The sequence below is a fragment of the Arabidopsis lyrata genome, assembly GCF_000004255.2.
Source record: "Arabidopsis lyrata subsp. lyrata unplaced genomic scaffold ARALYscaffold_1, whole genome shotgun sequence".
NCBI classification, from domain to species: Eukaryota; Viridiplantae; Streptophyta; class Magnoliopsida; order Brassicales; family Brassicaceae; genus Arabidopsis; species Arabidopsis lyrata.
The window spans coordinates 27,023,329-27,046,568 of NW_003302555.1; the positions used below are offsets into that span (position 1 = coordinate 27,023,329).

The 23,240-nt window shown below is 35.6% G+C and overlaps 4 protein-coding genes across 5 annotated transcripts; 1 reads left to right on the forward strand and 3 right to left on the reverse strand.

Annotated features, from left to right (window-relative positions):
• The first annotated feature begins 3,455 nt into the window (after window positions 1-3,455).
• Window positions 3,456-8,126, forward strand: LOC9330368 (polycomb group protein FERTILIZATION-INDEPENDENT ENDOSPERM). Its single transcript, XM_002891580.1, has 11 exons — window positions 3,456-3,647; window positions 3,728-3,805; window positions 3,906-4,049; window positions 4,134-4,214; window positions 4,499-4,574; window positions 4,642-4,721; window positions 4,816-4,893; window positions 5,003-5,099; window positions 7,683-7,746; window positions 7,838-7,897; window positions 8,012-8,126. Exons 1-11 carry the CDS (start codon window positions 3,456-3,458, stop codon window positions 8,124-8,126), a joined length of 1,065 nt encoding a protein of 354 aa, XP_002891626.1.
• Window positions 8,127-10,293: 2,167 nt separating this feature from the next.
• On the reverse strand, window positions 10,294-12,573 carry LOC9327689 (1-acyl-sn-glycerol-3-phosphate acyltransferase 3). The gene is made up of 11 exons (XM_021013791.1): window positions 12,377-12,573; window positions 12,096-12,218; window positions 11,973-12,012; window positions 11,822-11,895; window positions 11,672-11,731; window positions 11,511-11,588; window positions 11,267-11,425; window positions 11,061-11,186; window positions 10,879-10,971; window positions 10,712-10,798; window positions 10,294-10,627 (listed from the first exon to the last, which is right to left on the reverse strand). The coding sequence occupies exons 1-11, from the start codon at window positions 12,455-12,457 to the stop codon at window positions 10,418-10,420; spliced, it is 1,131 nt and encodes a 376-aa protein (XP_020869450.1). The 5' UTR covers window positions 12,458-12,573; the 3' UTR covers window positions 10,294-10,417.
• A 316-nt stretch (window positions 12,574-12,889) lies between these two features.
• LOC9330370 (tRNA-specific 2-thiouridylase MnmA) lies at window positions 12,890-19,248 on the reverse strand. Of its 2 annotated transcripts, XM_021013112.1 has the most exons (11): window positions 18,803-19,248; window positions 18,651-18,725; window positions 18,429-18,482; window positions 18,273-18,351; window positions 18,021-18,148; window positions 17,787-17,870; window positions 17,558-17,641; window positions 17,326-17,477; window positions 16,953-17,103; window positions 16,594-16,878; window positions 12,890-12,962 (listed from the first exon to the last, which is right to left on the reverse strand). In XM_021013112.1, the coding sequence occupies exons 1-11, from the start codon at window positions 19,163-19,165 to the stop codon at window positions 12,915-12,917; spliced, it is 1,503 nt and encodes a 500-aa protein (XP_020868771.1). In that variant the 5' UTR covers window positions 19,166-19,248; the 3' UTR covers window positions 12,890-12,914. The 2 variants fall into 2 exon arrangements, with proteins under 2 accessions (XP_020868771.1, XP_020868770.1); XM_021013111.1 differs by lacking the exon at window positions 12,890-12,962 and having other exon boundaries at window positions 16,343-16,878; window positions 18,803-19,247.
• On the reverse strand, window positions 13,795-16,271 carry LOC9330369 (1-acyl-sn-glycerol-3-phosphate acyltransferase 3). Its single transcript, XM_021013113.1, has 11 exons — window positions 16,017-16,271; window positions 15,718-15,840; window positions 15,594-15,633; window positions 15,437-15,510; window positions 15,286-15,345; window positions 15,135-15,212; window positions 14,891-15,049; window positions 14,686-14,811; window positions 14,492-14,584; window positions 14,312-14,398; window positions 13,795-14,227 (listed from the first exon to the last, which is right to left on the reverse strand). Exons 1-11 carry the CDS (start codon window positions 16,248-16,250, stop codon window positions 14,018-14,020), a joined length of 1,284 nt encoding a protein of 427 aa, XP_020868772.1. The 5' UTR covers window positions 16,251-16,271; the 3' UTR covers window positions 13,795-14,017.
• Window positions 19,249-23,240: the final 3,992 nt, after the last annotated feature.

A 23,240-nucleotide genomic window follows, 5' to 3' on the forward strand; every position in this document is an offset into this window, starting at 1 on the left:
CGTGATTGATGCTCATCCACCAAGGCCAATTCGGGTTGTTGAATCTCATAAGGGTATTTCGCTAGGATGTCTCATTTCTAAAACTGGTACGTCACGATCATGGGATACTACTAAGATCGCCACATATGTGGACCCACGAGATCAATCCTCTCTTTTGAACATTCACCTTGCACGGGAAGAAACCAGCGACACCTTACTTTGGAATTATAACAACTCTGGCGACTATTCCGTACGATCTGGTTATTGGATGCTCACTCACGATCCTTTTGAACCTCATGATCATGTCCCTATCCCTACAGGTTCAACGGATCTGAAAAACAAAGTATGGAAATTACCTATCATGCCAAAAATTAAACACTTCTTATGGAGAGCCATCTCGCAAGCCTTAGCTACCATGACCAGATTGGTATCCAGAGGTATGAACCTCGACAAAACTTGTCCTCGATGTCGACGTGAAGAAGAAAGCATCAACCATGCACTGTTTACTTGTCCATTCGCAACTATGGTTTGGCGACTATCGAACCTACCTCAGCAACATCTCCGTTTTACCCATGATTTTGAAGGAAATTTATCAAATTTAATGAGTTTTACAAACCAAACAACCCATGACGACAAAAAGCTCATGCCGTATTGGTTTCTTTGGCGAATTTGGAAAGCCAGGAACAATTTTGTTTTTAACAAAGGTAGAGAAAGTGCTTCCAAAACAGTCTTGAAAGTACAATCTGAAACAAAGCATTGGATCTCGGCAACTACTAGTCAAAAGAAGAGTGATACCACGACAAGTCATCATCCGCATACTCTTTCTTCCAGTCATACCTGGCAGAAGCCGCCTCCTCCATTCATAAAGTGTAATTTTGATGCAGGTTTTGATACTCATACACATCAAGCGACAGCAGGCTGGATCATTAGAGATCATCAGGGCACACCGAAATCTTGGGGATCAGTGCAACTTGGTTATGCAACAACTCCACTAGAAGCCGAGACAAAAGCCTTATTAGTAGCAATGCATCAATCATGGATTCGTGGACATAAGGCCATAATCTTTGAAGGGGATTGTGAAACGTTAATCAAAACAGTCAACGGTTCAAAGAAGATCGGCTCATTGACAAATCTCCTTAAGGATATCGAATTCTGGGAAAAGAAATTTCAAACAATTCGTTTTGCTTTTGTTAAAAGAGATGGAAACATGGCAGCCCATCTTCTAGCAAAATTTGGTTCTATATCCTCTGTTTTTTATTCAAATTCTGTAATTCAGCCATGTTGGCTCCAAAACCAACTTTGTATTGACTTTTCTAATTTAATATAAGTATGCTTTGACGAAAAAAAAAAAAAAATCTCTTATAACTGTAAAATAAAACTCGTTGGAGAGTTATATATATAAAACAACTTATACTTAGAAATCAATGATGAAAATTCCGAAATGTAATTTTATACAATAATACTAGATCGAGAATAAAGAGTACATAGCGATATTCTCTAATAGGTTTTACAGTATAGTGAAATTTCGAAATAGAAGCACATTATTTTCTAATAGATTTGTATAAATGTCAAATTTGGTGCTCTATAATATTAACTAAGCACCGATTTAGATCCATTTATAGATATGATTCGCTAAGTTTCTAGGTCCCCTTATCAAGACTTCATTTTTAACGCGCCTAAACTATTATTTTCCAAGTTCATTTTTACAAATTTTCTTACCCAAATTCATTTATACAATTTCCTAGTAAATTTATTTATTTTCTTTATATAAAGTTTTTATGTTCTTACCCAAATTATTTTCACTTTTTTTACATATTAAAAGAGATTTATGATAATTTAAATTTTGACATTGTAATAATCTCTAATTAATTTTTAAAAAATTCTTGATTGATGAAATGATTGGGACATTGCATATACTTCGTTTGGCCGGTTTAAAGAGAATTACTAGTCTTCTTTCTATCCGTACAGTAATTTTAATTTGTAACAATTGATTTCATTAAAATTTTGTGTGTTGAAGGTGTAAACATTTTTTATATATAGCTCTAAAGATCAAGGGCATTTCAATTAGAAATAGCTTACACTCTTTTTCCACATTTTGTCCAAAATAGTATAACTATTCAGTTAGTGGTGATGATGCTCCACATTTAATAATCGTCGACTCCACCACATAATTTTGAGAAAAAATAAAAATAAAGACTCCTAAAAAAATATCACAATGAGTATCTTTTTGAAAGTAGATCTTGAAAACTTAAGCAAGTTTTTCAAATTGCACACATATTCAACTTTAATTTTAAGGTAGCGAGCTCTGAGACGTTTTCTACATATAGCAAAAGAGTAAAAATATTCCGCGTTGAAATTTGTTTTTTCTTGCTATGATGCCTCTTATTGCTTAATTAGAGAGAGAAAGAGAGAGAGAAAAAGCAATCGACATCAAGTCTTAAAATCTTCTCTATCACATTACCTTTGAGGATTATAAAAACATATAACCTTCTTCTTATTCTTCATACATTTTCCGTCACACTTGTGAAACTAGAATATATATATATATTTTTTTTTCTGACGACGCTGAAAAGAGATTTAGGTTAATTATAATCTTCTCGTTGAACTTCTATTTCTCTATTCTTACCCATTTCTATTTAACTCTATACTTACCAATTTCTTTCTTTCTTGCAGACATTACCCATATATATTTGAAGGGAAGGTAATGATGCTATCTTCTAATATTTTTATTTACTTTGTTGTTAGTTCCTTGAACATTTTAGTCTTTAGGATAACTGAGATTCACGATGGCTACCCTCTTCGGGTAAACATGCCTTAATTCTGTTTAGTCTTTCTCTACAGATTATACAATTCACTTTTCTAGTCTTTCTCTACAGATTAATTATATAATTCAAATTGCAAATTACTTCAGGAGACAGATACGTATGAGCTACAATTACATCATTGCATGAATATATAATTACCATGTCAAAAATTAACCGATTTCAGTTACTTTCTTCCTTCTTTTCTTGTAATCGAGTTTCTGATTCAATTGCTTGATTCCTTCTTCTTCGCTAGGGCATATTATCCAGTTTTGATCTAAAAAATATTTCCGTTTAACTTTATAGAATTTTGCTAATTATGTATTCATTTTTATATATAAAGAAACCATTTTAACAAATAAAAGAAATTGACCATTTTCTAGCAGAGGTAGAGTAGGTCGCTGTATAGTGTATACATTTATTAACCATGTGATTTATATAATAATATTAGGTAATTTTTCGAGGTGATGTTTAGCTTCTAACCCGCGGTAGATTGAAATATTCTACATTGAAATGAAATCACTATGCGTTAAAATACCAGATGATGTAATATAATCCTGTCATTTTCACTGCACTACCTCTAATCTTGTGAAATTTTCTCCAGCCCTAGCTCGGTCGTTCTTCTCCCTGCTCCAAAACGCCTAAACGTTGACAAGTTTAGCATCCGAAATCACTATGAGTCATAGACCTGGAAAGGAAGTGCAAATCACAGGAACTGAGGCATCCGTGGGATCGTTAACCCCATCAAACAGGATAGAGTACAAAGCAGTCCAATGGATTCATGAGTCATGCAGAAGAATGTCCGCCGTTGCCTTTAACGACTTTGATCATTTTGAAGATTACATTGCTGTCGCCGGTGGCTACCAGGTTGATTTTTCTACCACTACTCTTCTATCCTTGGGCAACAAGACTTTGTATGTTTAATTTGGTGCATCTCTTTTTTGTAGGTTACTTGTTACATGTTGCTTACTAGTGATGACTGTGCCTTTACCAAATTCACCATGCCTTCTTATTTTGACGAAGACGTACGGAATACATTTTACTAATTAACTATATATTTATTTTGTGGCAGTTTAAACTATTGGGTACGTAGGTGATCTTTAATTGTCATTCTTTTTTTACCAGAAAAACGAATCGTTTTATGCCGTTAGCTGGGCACGTCAAGGCATGAATGGGTTCCCAATGATTGTGGCTGGAGGACTAAATGGCATTCTCCGAGTCATTGAATTTGATGATCGCAAAGAATCTCACAGCCTTACTTTTGATAAGGTATAATCAAAATTTTGAGTGACTATATTATATAGATAACCTGGAATATGTATTTACTCAACTCGATTTGCCTTCCATATTAAGACTTTGGTAGGCCACGAGGGTGCAGTGAATGAAATCAAACCGTATTTGTTTGCTCTTCCACTTGTCTTAAGTGCAAGCAAGGTAAATTATACTTCTATGTTTTTTTTTTTTTGAAAATTATTGTATCTGCATTGCAATAAAATCTTTTGGCGCCACTTGTTACATAAAAAATTAAATATTAGGACAAATCGGTTCGACTGTGGAACATCGTAACTGGGGTGTGTGTTTTGATCTTTTCTGGAACCAAAGGCCATCATGGTGAAGTTTATAGTGCGGTGTGTAATTGTATATATATATATGTTTAATTATACTTTTTTGCAGTTTTAATTTTGTGTAAATTACCAACGGTTTTCTTTGCAATTTAGGACGTTAATCCTATGGATACGGATTGGATTATAAGTTCAGGGGCAGACAAAACTATCAAAATCTGGTCGCTAAAAGGTAAATAATGACGTTTTATTTGAGTAAGTTGATTTTGTCGCTGGCTTATAATCTTTGGATTTGTCAGAGCATAGGGTCTTTGTAAAAGAGTCTTCTAAGTGGACTGGCGAAGCGTCAAATTTCCCAACCAAATATGTTAGTTCTCCAGTAAGTACTATATCAATTGATTTCTGTCATCTTGTAACAGTTTACAAAAACAGAAGTGACACATGTTTTCTAACAATATTTATTCTACCAACAGATGTATGAAGTATCACTTGGTGCAGATTACGTTGATTGCAACCGTTTCTCTTACGACGGTGATATGCTTTTCTCACAGGTTGGTTGGTTGGTTAGTAGACTACGGTGCGAATTACTATAAATATATACATATAACTCTTTTTTTTTTTTTTTTTGATGACTACGGGATAGTGATGTGGCAAATACAGTCTAATGGGAAGCCAAATATTGTGAAAAAATTTCCTGTTCCAGAAAGCGGACCGCCATGCAAGTTTTCATGTAACATGGAAGATAAAGTTGCAATTGGTAATAAAATGAAGAAATATTTACTCAGATGTTAACCAAAAGTTCGAATATTACTAGAATATCATACATTTTCTAAAAATTACTCATATGTTTTGAGCATTTGTGTAATTACAATTAACACCCTTTATTAGTTTTTTTTTAATTAATAATTTTTAATTCGTTTTTAATTAAAAATAATAAATAAAAATTTGATTATCCATGTCATTAATCCACATCACCAATCTCACACTCCTCAAACTCATGTTATTTCTACTCTTCTCTTTTTTGTCTCCAAATCCAAGAAAAACTTTTAGATCATTTCTCCTCTTCTCATTTTTTTGTCTCCAAATCCAAGAAAAGCTTTTAGATCTAATAATCTGCAACTAACTTGGGTACAACATTGACAGAGATCTTCAAATTGCAGGATTGGGCTGGATCTTCCTAGACCTCACAGCCACAACGCTTGCCATAGGGTCCCAAATCAAAAGCTTCGTCAGGTCTACTCGCAACCACGCTCACGAAAAAAGTCATCAAAAATCAAAACCCAAAACAAAGAGATCTATGGAATTCTACATGATTCGTTACAGGTTTGAGTTGAAATCAAGAATAGCTACTCTTTTACTTTGATTTTACATGTCTCTCGTTTAATCTTCCTCTCAATCGATCTATTTGGAGACATTTCTACTTCTATCTATGTTTTGATTCATACGGTTTAGTCTTCCTCCTATGTATCCCTCATACATATTTTTACGAATCTTAATTTGATTGTTGTTATTTGACCAATAAATTTCATATTGTCTTCTCCAAAAAAATGTTGCTTTCCGATCTGTATTATAAATCAGCCGTAAAGTGATGTAACTCAGCCGTAATGTGATGTAACTCAGCCGTAACATATAATTTACACAACCTTTCGTCTTCCCTGAATGATAACTCAGTCGTGACATGTAATTTACCGAACCTTTTGTCTTCCCTGAAGCATATAACTCACCCGTAACATATAATTTACACCCATCTATCGTCTTCCCTGGAGAATATAACTCAGCCGTGACATGTAAATTTCCCGAACCTTTCGTCTTCCCTTAAACATATAACTCAGCCGTAATGTAATTTTACCGAACCTTTCGTCTTCCCTGGAACATATAACTCAGCTGTGACATGTAAATTGACCGAACTTTTCGTCTTTCCTTAAGCATATAACTCAGCCGTAATGTAATTTTACCGAACCTTTCGTCTTCCCTGGAACATATAACTCAGCCGTGACATGTAAATTGACCGAACCTTTCGTCTTCCCTTAAGCATATAACTCAGCCGTGACATGTAAATTTGCAGCGAAACAATAAGAGACGCAACATTTCCTCTAACTTTATCATCGAGCACCAACTTCACAAGTTTTTCGTGCGTTGTTTTCGCATCTATCTGCACAACTCTACACCCTCTTTCATCGGTGTTAAATACGTATTTGTGTTTTTATACCCAATTACCGGAACCGGATCAACCATATCGGGAGAAGGATGAAAGAAATTGAAGAAGAATGAGGAAGACGATGAAGAATTGGAATTTCCGGTGATGTGATAAACTCAGGTGAAGAAGACGAGTTGAAAAAATTTGGCCCTATTTTTTTGTCCTTTGATGATGATGACATGGAATGTTGCATCCACGTCATTTTTTAATTGATGAAGTGGCAAGTAAGCCACCAAACGAAAATGTAAATCAGCTAAATTAAACCAGCCATCAAACAAAACTTTAACTCAGCCGCAACATGAATACTATTACAGTAATTAAAAAACGAAAAAACGGCAGCCAAATTCAGCCGTTTACTGTCGTAACTCAACCAAAAATATTTAACTCAGTCGTGTCGTTTAATAAGTCGGCCGTCATTGCATGCTATTCTAGTAATTAATCTTTCGCTACTAAGTCAGCCATAATAAGGCCGAATTTTCCGTTAATCCAGCTCATTACGGCTGATTTATGATACTCGAACATAAATTAGCCGTAACGTCATCCCATAACTAAGCCGTCTTTGATAACTCAGCCAGCCGGAGAAAGTTAAGTCAGCCGTGTCGAAGCAATAACTCAGCCAAAAATTTGACAAATCAACCATCGGGTGAAAACTCAGCCGTAACTTAGGCTGGGTTATGCTCGAAAGTCAGCCATTTTATCATAACTCAGATAGATTTTAGTAAGTCAGCCGTAACTCCAGGCTGGGTTATACTCGTAAGTCAGCCGTTTGCTCATAACTCAGCCATTTTTCTTAAATCAGCCGCAACATACCGTAACTCAGCCGTAACTGCCGCTATATCGCTCGACGGCTGAGTTCATTAATACACGTCAGCGATTTCTGACGTGGCGACGCGGCTTTGCTGACGTGGCAGTGGCATTCTTTGTAATTACGTTTTTTTCTTTAACGTTTAACAGGGGCACGCTGGGTATAAAAAATATACCCGAAATATGATAGTAATAAAAAAAAAGATCTGTATGTTTCTGGTAATTTCATATAAAATGTATAACATCTGAGTAAATCTCCCTAAAATGAATTCCTGGAATTAATTTGGTTTGGTTTTATTTATCATGTTTTGGGATTAATTTGGTTTGATTTATCATCAGGGAACAAGAAGGGACAAATATATGTCTGGAATTTCAAAAGCAGCCCTCCTGAATTGATTGCAATGTAAGTAAATGAAAAAAACATCATTATTGAATATCACAAATGCTAGGTTGGATTATCTTTGGTGTTGACATGAATTTGTTTTTGCAAATAGTTTATCAGATCCTGATTCAAAAACAACGATCACACAGACTGCGATGACTCGTGATGGAAGGTATATATATATATATATACTGTGATCTATTAAATTTTTATATTTTTAGGATTGAATGACATTATAAATCTCATCATTTTCCCCTTTCTTTGTTTGTGGGAAAAATATTTTTAGGGTAATTTTTAGCATAAACGAGAAAGGAGTCATTATTCGTTGGAACGACACAACTTTGGAGCAGACCAAGTCGATTATATATCAGTTGATACACAAGCTGAAGGTGATTAATTGAAGAATCTACTAATCGATATATCAAGTGTTAGTTAATTTTTGGAATAAATTGTCAAGTCCATTTATCTATCCCAACATGTGTCACGTTGAAGCTTTATTATTATCTATCATAAGAAAATCGTAAACTCAAAAAGCAAAAAAAAAAAGCTTTGGTCGAAAGAGAATTGAGTATTATTTTTAAAAATATTTCTTAATAATGTGATCCCAATCCGTCAAGTAGTCATTTGCTAGAAGCCTTTGGGTTAGAGCTCTCCATATTTCAGAAGAATACCCACAAAAGAAGTATAGATGAATCCTTGACTCTTCAATGTCGTCACAAAGAACACAGTCAACCCTTTGTCCCGAATTCCAACATTTGATACGATCTCCCGTGGATAAACGTATCATGAATTGTCATCCATGTTAAGAATGAGTACTTGGGCGTCGCACTGGAGAACTATAGGCCTTTGTACCATTCTTCCTTTGGATGGGCGACCTTATGATGTTTCAAGTGCCTTTCGTAGTGATTGTCTACTTGAACCTGTCTACCGAGAATCTCCAAAGTATGATATATTTACCTTCACTCTTTTTTTTTTTTTAAACGCTTCACTCTTTCTCTTTGGGTTAATTTGTGGTTCTCTGCCTCGATGTTATTTAAAAGAGGACTCGATGTCTTCGTCTTCGACGAGGTCTCAAAACTGTTTCAACTGTGCTTCAAGAGATATCCCCATATCAATGATTCCAGAAGGTCCGGTAGTGTCAATTAGTCTGCCCAATTTGCGACCAGTCATCATACCAAAACGACGTAGAGCATCCATTTTATACTTCCACCTTGTGCAAAGATTTCACAATTTCACTATATTTCAGCAACTCTTTCCACATCCAAGAACATATACTTATGTTCTCTTTTCCCGACCAGAATGACCCTTTATGGATTTCATTAATTTTGCTGTCTTCTTTTCTCCTCCCATGGTTACAACATTGATTCTTCTCCATTTGTGAGCCTCTTCATCAAAACCCTTCAAATGTAACTATAAATTCCAGTTTTGTATCAGCTTTGTGATGGATTCATTTGAATACATTATAAACTTTTTTTTACAGCAAAATATCTTATAACCTTTTTTTTTGGTTTAAAACACACTAAATAATCTTCCATTTCAGTGTAGAGTTTGATTTCTGTTTTCCTTTTTTCTTCTATTCTAAAACATTTATTGATGTAAGGTTTGTTGTAGTTCTTCCCTTTATTTTCTTCGTGATGCTTGGACGTATAAAAATGAGCACCATTCACATACAATGGCCAATGTTCGAAACTTTAAGCTAGTTGTGAGACGTTAGTAATTTGTTTTTGCAATGTAACCTCCTATCGGATTCTTTCATTAGTTAGTGGGTACTGGTGTAGTTGAAGCTACGAGAAATACGAAAAATTAGTTTAGTCTTCGAATGAATACCCGATAATCCAAGCTTCTTTTGCGATGAATTAGTGACATCGTACTAATTACTAAATAAATTAAGTAATTAAATTACACATTCGTTGCTAAGCTAGCAACAAAATGGTGTGTCCCTAATTGAGGACGAAAGGATGTTTACCTTAAATCGACGAGAATTTGATAATTTTTTTCCTTCAATCGACGAGAATTTGATAATTTAGTCCACTCATTACCATGCTATTTTTATCCGAACGTAGGTTTGAAATCATAAAATCACAAAGAAAAACATCAGTTATGCAATACACTAAAAACTTCACCACTTGACCTTTGGTTCCAATAAATATCAAAACGCATATATTAAAAAAAAAATCTCAAAACATATCTCCAAGAGTTGTGTGCTATGTATATTGAAAAGACTGCCGTGACTAATCACACAGAGATAAAAATTTCTTGGTTACATTTATCGAGATCTGATGTAACTTATTTCGTAGGAAGAGCTCAATATTTTGAGAAACCGTTTGAAAAAAATGTTGAATGTACAATCTCTAGATACCAAACTATCAAATATTTTTAAAATTTGTAAAGTGAACTTTTTATGTGATAACAATAGGCTCAAAGGAAAGTTACAAGGCTATGTAATGACAATGAGCTGATATTTCACAAAGTAAAATTTGATAGTTATTTTAAATCAAACATTAGGAAACATAAAATTTAACATAAATTTCACACTGAACATTTGGTTGTTTACTAGACATGACTAAATGATAGAACTAGATATATAGACAGTTCAATTGTTACACACTAACAAAAACAATTATGTTTAAATGGTTGAGTGAAGGAACAATGCAATGTAAAATATGTGGCTAAAACAGAGGTTTCTTTTGTACTAGGCAGAAATAAGCTGTTCTTGTAGAGGTCTCTTGGCAGGAGTGGAACGTTGTGACTCAGACGATTGAATTAGTACTTGCATTGTTATAGTTGCAATCACCAAGAAGAACACAAACAAAAGAATGATCTTCCACGAGGCCACTATGGAGAGCCATTGGAGTAGCTTGAAACCACCGAATATTAGAAGACATAACCAAATGATGACCACCTGTTTCCAACAACATTACCAGGTTTCATTAGAGAATCAATTTAATAGCATATTGCGGTATTCCCGATGTGTGATGTTTCTTACGATCAATGGTTTGATTGGCCGGTTGATTTGGTGAACTTCCAAGTCGCTGAAAACGTCTTTTGTAAAATATTTCTCAAGTTGAGCATCCTGAATTAAAAAGTAAGCAATGTAGCGACATGAATTTTAGCAGAAAATTGAAAAGTTTGATGAGGAGAATGTTGGTGAACCTTCGTGATAAAGAGATCTTGGCACCATTGTGCAATACCATCATCGGTTTCTGGCAACTCACTCATTTTGTGACGTCTCATCAGCAAATTCACCTTCAAGAAAATAGAAAGAGAGAGTTTCTGATATAGTGCTGAACCTAGGCTTCTATGTGAAAAAAAAACACATTTGAATATTTTGTAACCTCAGATGATTGTCCACTGAACATCCTAAGCAGAGTTGGTGTAGGGTGATTGTTATGAACAGTTAAGGTACAGTCATAAATTGCAGGAACAAATGACCGTATTTGAGACACCGCCGAAACAAAACCCTGATTTTGCATATCTATGTAAATCCAAGTGAAGTAAAGCTCATAATAACCTGAAAAAAACAAGTTTAGGTGAAACTCACCTTTGTACGAGGAATCAGAACATTTCGAGGAGACGGTAAGCTTCTGATAGAGGCGTAATCTTGAGCAGCTTCAAGCTTCTCTTGAGTGAAACGAGTTCCTTCAACGAAAAGAGCTAACCAAAATGTCATAGGAAAGTCCTCAAGTCGTTTAAAACCTGCCTGCAAAGAAGTAACACAGAAGGATGTTTCAAGCACATCAAACAGAACAAATTGAAGCACAAGAAAGAAACAATGCAAAATTAACCTTGAGGGTATTCTCATCTTTGGCCCAACTTCTTTCCAAGAAAATGTAATCCGAAAACCACATTGACCAACCTATGATCTGCGAAAGACTTGTAGTGTTTGAGTAAATTATAGAGAGTATACTAAAAAGAAGAAAATTCAACAAAGATCAAAAGAACTCACTGGAAGATACTTGGCTTCTTTCTTCATGATGGCTAAAGAGCTTCCAAGACAACCTGCACGCTGTTATATGATTAATAATAATCAATCAGAGACAATGATTTCTCCAACTTAACCAAAAAAATTTCATGTTTTAGAGAAAGATAGAAACACCTGAGCCATGACCCATCCAATAAGCCAATCAATGTCACTTCGATGATTGCTTAAGACAAGTGCATGTTCTTTCCCTAAAATTCAAAATCAAGAACAGGAATCATTAGATTCAAATACTTAAAGACTTAGTTTGCATAAAACTGATCTTTACCAATCAACTCTAGAGTCTCCGCATCAGCGTATAAATTGATCTGCAACAACAACAACACATATCACATATCAGACTATGATACCTCTATGTAAACCACAACAAGATTTCATGAAAATCACCAACCTTTATACAAGCCCACCAATCAAACAACCATATGAGCTGCAACCAAAGTAATTCCGCAACATTTTTGTTGATTCTTCTATACAAACTTCTTGAGAATGGACGAACAATGATAAAGAACACAAGCTGGAAACAAAGAAAATGTTTCCAAAACCTTTAGTTGACACAAATTTCAATTCTATAACAGACATATTATAAAGAACATAAAATGTTTCAGCTGTGTCTCGTCCATTGAGAAGACATCAGAGTAAAAATCATGTTTTCGACAAACAAAAATGGATGACCTGAATGATGTTGACGATGAGCCCTGAGATCAAGAAGAGGACACCAACAGGGATAAAGGCAAGAGCCGCAGGGATCTTCATGTCTGAGAGAGAGAAGGAACAACACAAAGCAGCAACAGGACAATACCAAAAATTGTTGGAGAAGACACCAACAGAGGATGACTGTTATCTTTTTGTTTTCCCTGTTCTCAAATTCTTTTTGGGAGATTAGAGAAATGAAAATGAGGAAAATCATTGTTGTTTTGATGAGCGTTATTCAAGCTCTATTTTAAGCCCATCAAGCTCTGTCTTTCTCTCTCTCTTACAATATTTTAGTTGACAAACACATGTAGACATGTGCGCATGTAAAGCTCTCCCATGAATTAGTAGAATAAAATGCAACTAAATAATAACAAAAATTGTTGTATTATTAACTCATATCTCATAAGGAGATGAAATTATTTTTAACAGTATACCTCATATATAATACAACATTCCCATCAAATCCTGATGCTCGTAGTGGTAACAGAGTACTGCACCATTCCTTGCAGTGGGTCTCTCATGCATTAACCAGCTTTTCTTCTGCACTGGATTCTCCTGAATCAGCCTCAACAGAATTGCGCCTGAACCAATGCAAGTGGTTCCCGCTGCAAACTGTCCTGCAGCAACTGGAACATCTCCGTCTGCTTCCATTTCAAAACTGCAGCTGTAGAAGCTAGGCCCATGTCGGACCTATAAAGCATCAACCCTAATGGTTGGGTACATAAGGAAAAATGAGAGCAAGCTTACAACATAGGTAGCTAGAAAGATTGAGAAAGTATGAAACATAGGGGATAAATCCATAGGATGACAGAAGTTAAAACGCAACATGTCACAAGCGAGATCGTGGTGCGTCAAAGACACCTCCGCGAAACATTCGGGGAGCTTAACAATACTTTCAAAAGAATTCGTGACGTTGAAGAAGATTCTTTAGCTTCAATGGTTTCCGGCGTGAACCAGTTAGAGAAAACTAAAAGACTTTGAAACGATTCTCTCCACAAGGGAGGAGGGCTGAGCTGAGATTACCTCTAAGACGGAGCAGCTTTGGCGCCAAAGAAAAACATCAGTTATGCAATGCACTAAAAACTGCACCACTTGACCTTTGGTTCCAATAAATATCAAAACGCATATATAACAAATATCTCAAAGCATATCTCCAACAGTCTGCGAGAGACTTTCACAAATCAGAGATAAAAATTTCTTGGTTACATTTATCCAGATCCTATGTAACTCATTTCGTACCAAAAGCTCTACATTTTGACTTTTTGAGATACCGTTTGAAAAAATGTTTAATGTACAATCTAATACCAAATTAAACTATCAAATATTTTAAAATTTGTAGAGTGAACTTTTTCTGTGAAAACAATAGGTAGGCTCAAAGAAAAGTTAGAAAGGCTATGTAATGACAACGAGCTGATATTTCACAAAGTCAGATTTTATAGTTACTTTTTTAATACAAACATTTGGAAACATAAATTTCACAATGAACATTTGGTTGTTGACTAAATGATAGAACTAGATATATAAACAGTTTAATTGTTACACACTAACACCAACAATTATCGTTGATTGAAGGAACAATGCAATGTAAAATCTATGGCTTAAACAGAGGTTTCTTTATTACTAGGCAGAAATAAGCTGTTCTTCTAAAGGTCTCTTGGCAGGAGTGAAACGTTGTGACTCAGACGTTTGAACAAGTACTTGCATTGTTATAGTTGCAATCACCAAGAAGAACACAAACAAAAGAATGATCTTCCACGAGGCCACTAAGGAAAGCCATTGGAATAGCTTAAAACCACCGTATATAAGAAGACACAACCAAATGATGACCACCTGTTTCCAACAACATTACCAGATTTTATAAGAGAATCAATTTAATAGCATTTTGCGGTAATCCTGATGTGTGATGTTTCTTACGATCAATGGTTTGATTGGCCGGTTGATTTGGTGAACGTCCAAGTCGCTAAATACGTTTTTTGTGAAGTATTTCTCAAGTTGAGCATCCTGATTTTAAAAGTAAGCAATAAGCAAGCAATGTAGCGAGATGAACTTTAGCGTAAATAGGAAATTTCGATGAGTAGAATATTGTTGGTGAACCTTGGTGATAAATAGATCTTGGCACCATTGTGCTATGCCATCATCGGTTTCTGGCAACTCGCTCATTTTGTGACGTCTCATCTGCAAATTTACCTTCAAGAAAGAAGAAACAAAGAGTTTATGATATAGTGAGCATAGGCTTCTATGTGAAGAAAAAAAAAAAAAAACACAAACACATTTGAATATTTTGTAACCTCAGATGATTGTCGACTGAACATCCTAAGCAGAGTTGGTGTAGGCTGATTGTTATGAACGGTAAAGGTGCAGTCATAAATTGCAGGAACAAATGACCGTATTTGAGATACCGCTGAAACAAATCCCTGATTTTGCATTCTACGTAATTCCAAGTGAAGTAACGCTCATAATAACCTGAAAAAACAAGTTTTAGGTGAAACTCACCTTTGTACGAGGAATCAGAACATTTCGAGGTGATGGTAAGCTTCTGATAGAGGCGTAATCTTGAGCAGCTTCAAGCTTCTCTTGAGTGAAACGAGTTCCTTCAACGAAAAGAGCTAGCCAAAATGTCATAGGAAAGTCCTCAAGTCGTTTAAAACCTGCCTGCAAGAAGCAAAACAAAAGGATGTTTCAAGCACATCAAACATAATCAAATTTAAGCACAAGACAGAAACAGCGCAAAATTAACCTTGAGGGTATTCTCATCTTTAGCCCAACTTCTTTCCAAGAAAATGTAATCCGAAAACCACATCGACCAACCTATGATCTGTAAAAGACTTGTAGTGTTTCAGTAAATTATAGAGAGTAAACTAAAAACAAGAAAGATCGAAAGAACTCACTGGAAGATACTTGGCTTCTTTCGCCATGATGGCTAAAGAGCTTCCAAGACAACCTGCACGCTGTTATATGATTACTATTAATCAATCAGAGACAATGATTTCTCCAAATTAATTATAAAAAAAATCATGTTGTAGAGAAAGACAGAAACACCTGAGCCATGACCCATCCAATAAGCCAATCAATGTCACTTCGATGATTGCTTAAGACAAGTGCATGTTCTTTCCCTGAAATTTAATATCATGAACAAGAATCATTATATTCAAATACTTAAGAATTAGGTTTCATAAGCTCTTTGATTATTTTTTACCAATTAACTCTAGAGTCTCTGCATCAGCGTATAAATTGATCTGCAACAACAACATCACATATCACATATCAGACTATTATGATACATCTATGTAAACAACAACAAGATTCATGAAATCACCAACCTTTATACAAGCCCACCAATCAGACAACCATATGAGCTGCAACCAAAGTAATTCCGCAACATTTTTGTTGATTCTTCTATACAAACTTCTTGAGAATGGACGAACAATGATGAAGAACACAAGCTGAAAACAGGGAAATGTTTCCAAAACCTTAAGTTGATACAAATTTCAATTCTATTACAGATATTAAAGAACATTCAATGTTTCAGCTCTGTCTCTTCCATTGAGAAGACAATGAAAATGAATTTCTTTTGGTATCAGAGTAAAAAGCATGTTTTCCATGAACAAAAATGAATGACCTGAATGCTGTTGACGATGAGCCCTGAGACCAAGAAGAGGATGCCAACAGGGATAAAGACAAGAGCAGCAGGGATTGTCATGTATGAGACACACCAACAGAGAATGACTGTTCTGTTTTTGTTTTCCCTGTTCTCAAATTCTTTTTGGGGGATTAGAGAAATGAGAATAAGGAACATCATTGTTGTTTGTTTCGATGCAAGAGCGTTTTTCAAGCTATATATTAAGCCCATCATGCTCTGTCTCTCTCTCTCTCTCTCTCTTAGAATATTTTAGTTGACAAACATATGGAGACGTGTGCGTATGTAAAGCTCTCCCACGAAGTAAGTTGACAAACACATGGAGACGTGTGCGTATGTTAAGGTCAAATTATTTTAAACAGTATACCTTATGTACAATACAACATTCCCATCAAATCCGGAAGCTCGTAGTGGTATGTCTTATGTTGTTATCGACTATCAGCAAAAACTTCGGATCTACAGAGTTTCTGGGTGATAACTGAGCACTGCACCATTCCTAGCATTACGTCTCTCATGCATTAACCAGCTTTTCTTCTGCACTGGATTCTCCTGAATCAGCCTCGACAGATAACGTAAGTGGCATTGTCCTGATTTTGACAGGTTTCCCGAGTTTGGTTTTATCTTCCATCGCTGCAAGTTGAAGGGCTTTTGCACAGACTGGGAAACACTGATCGTCCCATGACTCCAGAATTACGCCTGAACCAATGCAAGTGGTTCCCTCGTAAAACGCTGCAAACTGTCCAGCAGCTAGACCTTGATCGTCTTCGTCTAGGTGCACAACTGCAACATCTCCGTCTGCTTCCATTTCAAAACTGCAGCTGTAGAAGCTAGGCCCATGTCGGACCTATAAAAGCCGCTCTCAACATTCAGTGCCAAGTAGACTATCATGTGTAGAAAGTAACTGATCATATTGTTTACCTTGCAACGGAGCTCTCTAACATTGCCTGAAGGTTTCCCACTAAGCCATCTTAAGGAGCCAACACGGAAAATCCGCCTTCTCTTGTCGATTGAGTAGTAATTTCTGGAGACAAACACTACGTTGTTCTTGGTGTCCTTTTCAACAACATACCTGCACATGAATAAAGGGATATCACGGCCAAAATTAAAGATCTAAAAGAAATTATACTCGGCATGTGATGAGAAGTTCAGCAAAATTGTTTTCTCGATACTAATGAAGCGTTCATACATTAAGAACCAGAAGCTGCTTTTAATTATCATATGAGCCAAAAGCTGGTATCTCAACCAACGACAGAAATAGCTTCGAATTTCAAACATCTTTTAAGAAACATACCAGGGCCCACCGGGTAAACGCAAGCCTTGGCGTTGTCCAATTGTGTAAAACCAAAATCCCCGGTGGTTACCAAGAAAATCCCCAGTTTCGGCTTCCAATATAATTCCTTCCATCTCTCCTATGTGTGCACAGACAAAGTCGCTGAACTTTATCTATTACAGAAAACCATGTTCTTATCTTTCAGACTTGCACAAACAGTCACTAACCAGAAGAACAAACTAAAAAAATATACCTTTCCAAGGAAACAAATTCCTTGCGAATCCTTTCTATCTTTATTTGGCAAATCGAATTGTGTGGCTAGTTTGCGAACTTCGTCCTGTACATCAGAAAACAAGTATGACAATCACCACGAAGAAATCAAAATGTTTTCATTCTTAACCTTTTTTCACGTTTCGGAATCGACCAGAGGTATAAGACTAAAATCTCTCCCAATTCTGGAAAGCTAGAACTTCCTCGAGTACCTTTTTTACACAACCAAGTGGGAAAATCAGTCGCTTAAGCTGGGTTTGAGAGAGATGTGAGAGGAAGTAGGTCTGATCCTTCACCTAAACAATCGAAAAATACAGACTATAAAATGGTACAGGTACTGAAAATAAAAGTAATGCATTTACGACGCATTAGTAGCCAACAACAGTAGGTACAATGCAAACATTAAATATGCTGATCAGAAAGATTAAGTCAAGAGTGTTTTATACCATGTCTTGTGATAGTTCCAAAACAGATGATGCATCATTTTGGTCAACAGGAGGATGAACCACTTTAGCATAATGACCTGAACCTACATAGTCATACTCCATATCACTGATTGCATCCATGAATGCACCTGAAAATATAAGGTCAATCTATAGCTGATTAGTCAAATTAGCATATACACTTCAACTGAAAGCAGAAGTCTTTCTTCATGGGCGAAAACTCTTGATCACAAACTATTGCACTGAAGAGCTTACCGAACTTAATTCTAGTATTACATAGAACATCCGGATTAGGTGTACGTCCACACCGATACTCCTCAATAATGTAGGAAACCTGATTTATAGTTGGAAATCCAATCAGCAACCCAAATTATTACCATTTTAGAAAGAAGCAACAAAGAAAGAACTTACAACTCTTTCCCAATATTCATCTGTTAAATGCACAACCTCCAAAGGAACATCAACCTATAAAATGGCACCACTAGAAACAGTAAACATCGTCCTTTCATTGTTAAGTATAAAAAGGATGAACCTTTTGAAACAAGCATGAACCTTTTAAAACAAGCATGAACCTTTTGGAACAAGCAAGAATCTTGAAGATAATCACAGAATCAAGATAATCAAGAACACTACCTGCTCACAAACATGCTTAGCATACTTCAAATCATCTTCCCAAGGACACTGATTCCAGAAATTCTCAAAGCCTTCCTACAGAACATTGAAACATCACAAACCCATATATGTCTATGGTTCTAACAAGCAATTGCGAAGAAGAAGAAGCACACCTGAAACCAGATTTTGAGATAGAAAGCTGTACAGGAGTGACCAGCGGCGTGGAGGAGACGGAGAGCGACACTGCTATCGACGCCGCCACTGAGGAGGACGGCGACACGAAGAGGCTTCTCAGGCATGGAACATGAGAGGTATTGGTCGAGGAGAAACGCATGGCGACTATAGTTAAGGCCCGAGGATAGGAGAGGCGTAATTGGATCAGAAGATTGAGGAGACGGAAGGAGAGAGGAAGAGGAGGATGGGGAGGAGGAGAAGAATGAGGGGAAAACGCGGAAGGAAATTGAGATAGAAGAAAGAGGAAGGCGAAATAGCGGTGGTGAAGGAGAGAGGAAGGGTTTGGCGACGGCGGAGAACATCGGAATTCGCCGGCGATTGAACCTTCGGTTAAAGAAGGAGGGTTTATCTTATCTGCTCTGTTTTGCGTTTTGTAAACGAAAACCTCAAAATGACATTTTTATGTTATTTATGGGGAAAACTATGAATTCTACCACAAAAAGCTGGGACCCTTAACAAAAATACAACATTTGTGTAAACTCCTCAAAACTACCATTTTCTTATGGTAGAAATAATATGAAAAGACCAAAATACCCTTGTATTAATGGGAAGCAAAACATATTTTTATTTTCTTTTTTTGCTTTATTTTAATATTTTTTGTCCAGCATTATCAATTCATCGAAATAGATTCGTCAAAGATGATATCACACACATATATGGACAACAACCAAATATACATGTCTAAATTTGTCCACCAAACTAAAAATTATAAGTATATACATATATCATGAAATAAATACAAATAAGTCTGTAGTATCTGCTTCGCATGGACAAAAAAAACCATATATATACATCTTGGACCAATAATCGTCGATAACGTTTGCTTGAAATTTTTAATCTGGTAAATGGACAATATTTTTAAAGTAATAAAAGCATGGACAAAAAAATGTAATCAGATTCCTATTAGTCTATTACTTAAGTGGACAACATTTCAGATTCACATCAATGATATTGTCCACAACATCTTTGGTTTCCTCGTAAACATCTTCTTCTCTGTCTGGCCAAAATGACGAAGTATTAGAACTATATGTTGATTGATATAATAATAGTAGACAATATATGTTGATTGATATAAGAATAATGGACAATATACATCTTCGGTTTCCTCGTAGACATCTTTTTCTTCGTCTTCAGTTTTCTACTAGACATCTTCGTCTTCTTTTTTCTCTCGTAGACAACAAACATTTAATATGCATAATATCGAAATTGAATAACCAATTAAAAACAAAATTAAAACCAGTGAATCGTCAAATTTAGATGGGAGAATGAACTTGATTTAGATAGGAAAACTAAAAGATCTATTCTTGAGGATATCAAAATTTATAGATCTGAATTTTTTTATCCACAGTGGTGATATAGAAGAGAAGAAGACGATGGTGGAGATGGAAATAGATCTAATTAACTTCAAACAAATCTTAGATCTAAACAGAGAAAGGAAAGGAAAAAGAGAAGTAGAGAAAGGAATAGGATGAAGAGAGAGAGGAAGAGGGAGAGAGCATGAAACGATAAAAAAAAAAAAAAGAAGATATTTGTGTGAGTGTTTGTGGAGAAAATAAGGAGTAAATGGTCATTTCCAATTTTACAAAGTGGTATGGAGGAAAAGTTTTTTAAAATATGGCATTTTTGTAGGAAAAACTTGAGAAAGTGGTAGATTTGGCAAATTTTCCGTTATTTATGTGGTATGTTTGTTTGCTCTAGGCCTCTAGCCTTGCGGGTTCGATTAACCAAACTGAACCTGAGCCGGTTTCTTCGGTTAGCAGACGATACCACCAAAATTAACCAAATAGAGCTGTTCGCTTCGGTTGGATTTTCGGTTTATTTTGGTTAATGAAATTCTACCGAATTGAACCGATTATTTGGATTTTTTTGTCAACTACATACTTTGCAGGATTTTCAGCAAGTATATATCAAATATAAATACAAAACATATAACATATATTAACGCTAAAAATATGATAACTAATTAGTAAAATTAATCATTATCCTCCATATTAAGTTATTACAGTAAATTCATTAAATAAGACTTTTCATTATTAACACTACTTAGCTAGATATTTAGGCCTAAGAGTCAACTTTAAGTCTAGGGTTTGTGTGTGTCTATAAAAAATACATGCAAAGACTAAGAAGGGAGAACAAAGAAGGAATGATGGCATCTATCGAAAATAACATCCCTCTTGATATGATGATTGAGATCCTTACAAGAAAACATAGGGTTTTCTTACAAAATTTCCTACCAAATATTTGGTAGGAAAAACTTCCTACCAAATTCCTACACATTTGTTACGAAACGTATTTTTCGTAGGAAATTCGAAAGGAATTCCCTACGCCAAAATCCGTGAGATGTTTGTAGGAAAGTTCCTACGAAATTCCTACGGAAAATAATATCGTAGAAAATTTCGTAGGAAAATGGAATGAAAGGTGAAGGAAAATTTTGGTAGGAAATTCGTGGGAATATTTCCGTCCAATTTCTTACGAACAGAACTTCGTAGGAAATTTCGTAGGAAATGCGAAGGAAACTAATGGGGAAATAATTGGTAGGAAATTTGAAGGATAAGCGTAGGGCTTTTTATTAACACGTTTGTAGTTTGGTTGGTGGTGTGTGTTGTAGGTAAATAACGTGTTGATTACTAGGTTGGTGTAATAGTGTATATTTTGGTAGGAAATTCATAGGTAAACTATAGGAAAAAAAAAATTCTTTATAAATAGACGCATTTCACATTCGTTAACATTACAACAATATCAACTCCTCTTGAAAAAAAAACATTACAAAAAAAGAAAAACAATATCTTAAAAGAGAAAAAATTTATTATAAAAAAAACACAAAAAACATTTATGAGAAAAAAAAAATACAAAAGGTTTTTTTATATAATAAAATCGAAAATATTATATATATATATGTATATATTATATATTGATTACAAGTTATGCATCGTTTTCGGGCATGGATGGACAAGGAAAGATTTGCATCAAACTCATTGCTGACGACGGAGTATGCGGCCGGCCTCACCGAATTCATGACCCTCGCAGGAAATCAGGAGTCATGCTTAACAACTGGTATGATGTTTTGTCCTTGTCCAGTATGTAATAATAATAATTTCATAGATAAGGGTTTAGTATGGTCTCACTTATATAGAGACGGAATATTGCCTAGTTACAAAGTCTGGTATTATCACGGGGAATGTGAAACATACGACGTGGGTAGTAGTAGTGGAAATATTTCAGATAGGGTAGAAGAATCTACATTCCCAGCAGAGGCGGTAGGCACGGTTCAAATGGTTCACGATGCATATAGGGAAAATATGCAGTCGTTTCCAGGCGAAGAAAATAGAGGAGAAGAACCAAATATAGAAGCAAAAAGATTTTATGAAATGTTGGATGCATCGATGACACCGTTATATGAAGGTTGTCGCGAAGGACATTCTCCTTTATTCGCTGCAACACGGATGATGAATATAAAGACGGATTACAATTTGTCTGAAGATTGTGTAGATGCTTGGGCCGATTTTGTCAAAGAGATATTGCCAGAAGACAACATCGCACCGGGTTCTTATAATGAAATTGAGAAGCTTGTTTCTGGTCTAGGTTTGCCATATCAGACGATCGATGTCTGTATCGATAACTGTATGATTTACTGGCAATCAGACGCACAGTACTTACATTGTCGATTTTGTGGAAAGGCACGGTTTCAAGAGACTAGTGGAAGGGCTCGAGTGCCGTTTAAGCGTATGTGGTATTTGCCATTAGCTGATAGGTTGAAAAGGTTATACCATTCTGAGCGCACAGCAGGGGCAATGAGATGGCACAAAGAGCATTCTAACGAAGGCGAAATTGCACATCCCTCTGATGCAGAGGCATGGAAACATTTTTTTTTTTTTTTTGAAAGAATGTAAAATTTATTCAATCAAAAAACCGGTGTTACAACAAGTGTTTCAGTTTCAAGTTTATAGAAGACTCTGATTTAAGGTACAATTTAATTTTGAGTAGAAAACCAAAACATGAGGATAGGCCTGGGCATTCGGGTACCCGTTCGGGTTCGGTTCTTTTTTTTCGGGTATCGGGTCTATTCGGGTAGGGGGTCAAGACCCATTCGGGTATTCTAAAAATTTGGTTCGGGTTCGGTTCGGGTTCGGGTCGGTTCGGGTATTTTAATAAAAAAAGCAAAATACCCGAAAATAACCAAAAATACCCGAAATATTTTCGGGTTCGGGTCGGGTTCGGGTTTTTAACTCATATATACCCAAATCTAACCGAAATACTCGATTTATCGAAAATACAATAGTTACTCTTTACCCAAATATAACCAAAAATATCTAAAATACCTAATATATTCGGATTTATGATTGTAATTTTAGGTATTTCGGGTATTATAAATATAAA

Coding starts and splice junctions, on each gene's coding strand:
- LOC9330368 (XM_002891580.1), top strand. CDS start 3,456: ATGAGTCATAGACCTGGAAAGGAAGTGCAAATCACAGGAACTGAGGCA. Junction 4,722..4,815: donor CCAAATATGTTAGTTCTCCA/GTAAGTACTATA, acceptor TTCTACCAACAG/ATGTATGAAGTATCACTTGG. Junction 7,747..7,837: donor CCTCCTGAATTGATTGCAAT/GTAAGTAAATGA, acceptor TTTTGCAAATAG/TTTATCAGATCCTGATTCAA.
- LOC9327689 (XM_021013791.1), bottom strand. CDS start 12,457: ATGAAGATCCCTGCGGCTCTTGCCTTTATCCCTGTTGGTGTCCTCTTC. Junction 10,799..10,878: donor AAGATCTCTTTATCACGAAG/GTTCACCAACAT, acceptor TTTTTAATTCAG/GATGCTCAACTTGAGAAATA. Junction 10,628..10,711: donor GGCCAATCAAACCATTGATC/GTAAGAAACATC, acceptor TGTTGGAAACAG/GTGGTCATCATTTGGTTATG.
- LOC9330369 (XM_021013113.1), bottom strand. CDS start 16,250: ATGATGGGCTTAATATATAGCTTGAAAAACGCTCTTGCATCGAAACAA. Junction 15,213..15,285: donor AAGAAGCCAAGTATCTTCCA/GTGAGTTCTTTC, acceptor AGTCTTTTACAG/ATCATAGGTTGGTCGATGTG. Junction 15,050..15,134: donor AAGATGAGAATACCCTCAAG/GTTAATTTTGCG, acceptor TGCTTCTTGCAG/GCAGGTTTTAAACGACTTGA.
- LOC9330370 (XM_021013112.1), bottom strand. CDS start 19,165: ATGTTCTCCGCCGTCGCCAAACCCTTCCTCTCTCCTTCACCACCGCTA. Junction 18,352..18,428: donor ATGAATATTGGGAAAGAGTT/GTAAGTTCTTTC, acceptor ACTATAAATCAG/GTTTCCTACATTATTGAGGA. Junction 16,879..16,952: donor TTAGAGAGCTCCGTTGCAAG/GTAAACAATATG, acceptor CGGCTTTTATAG/GTCCGACATGGGCCTAGCTT.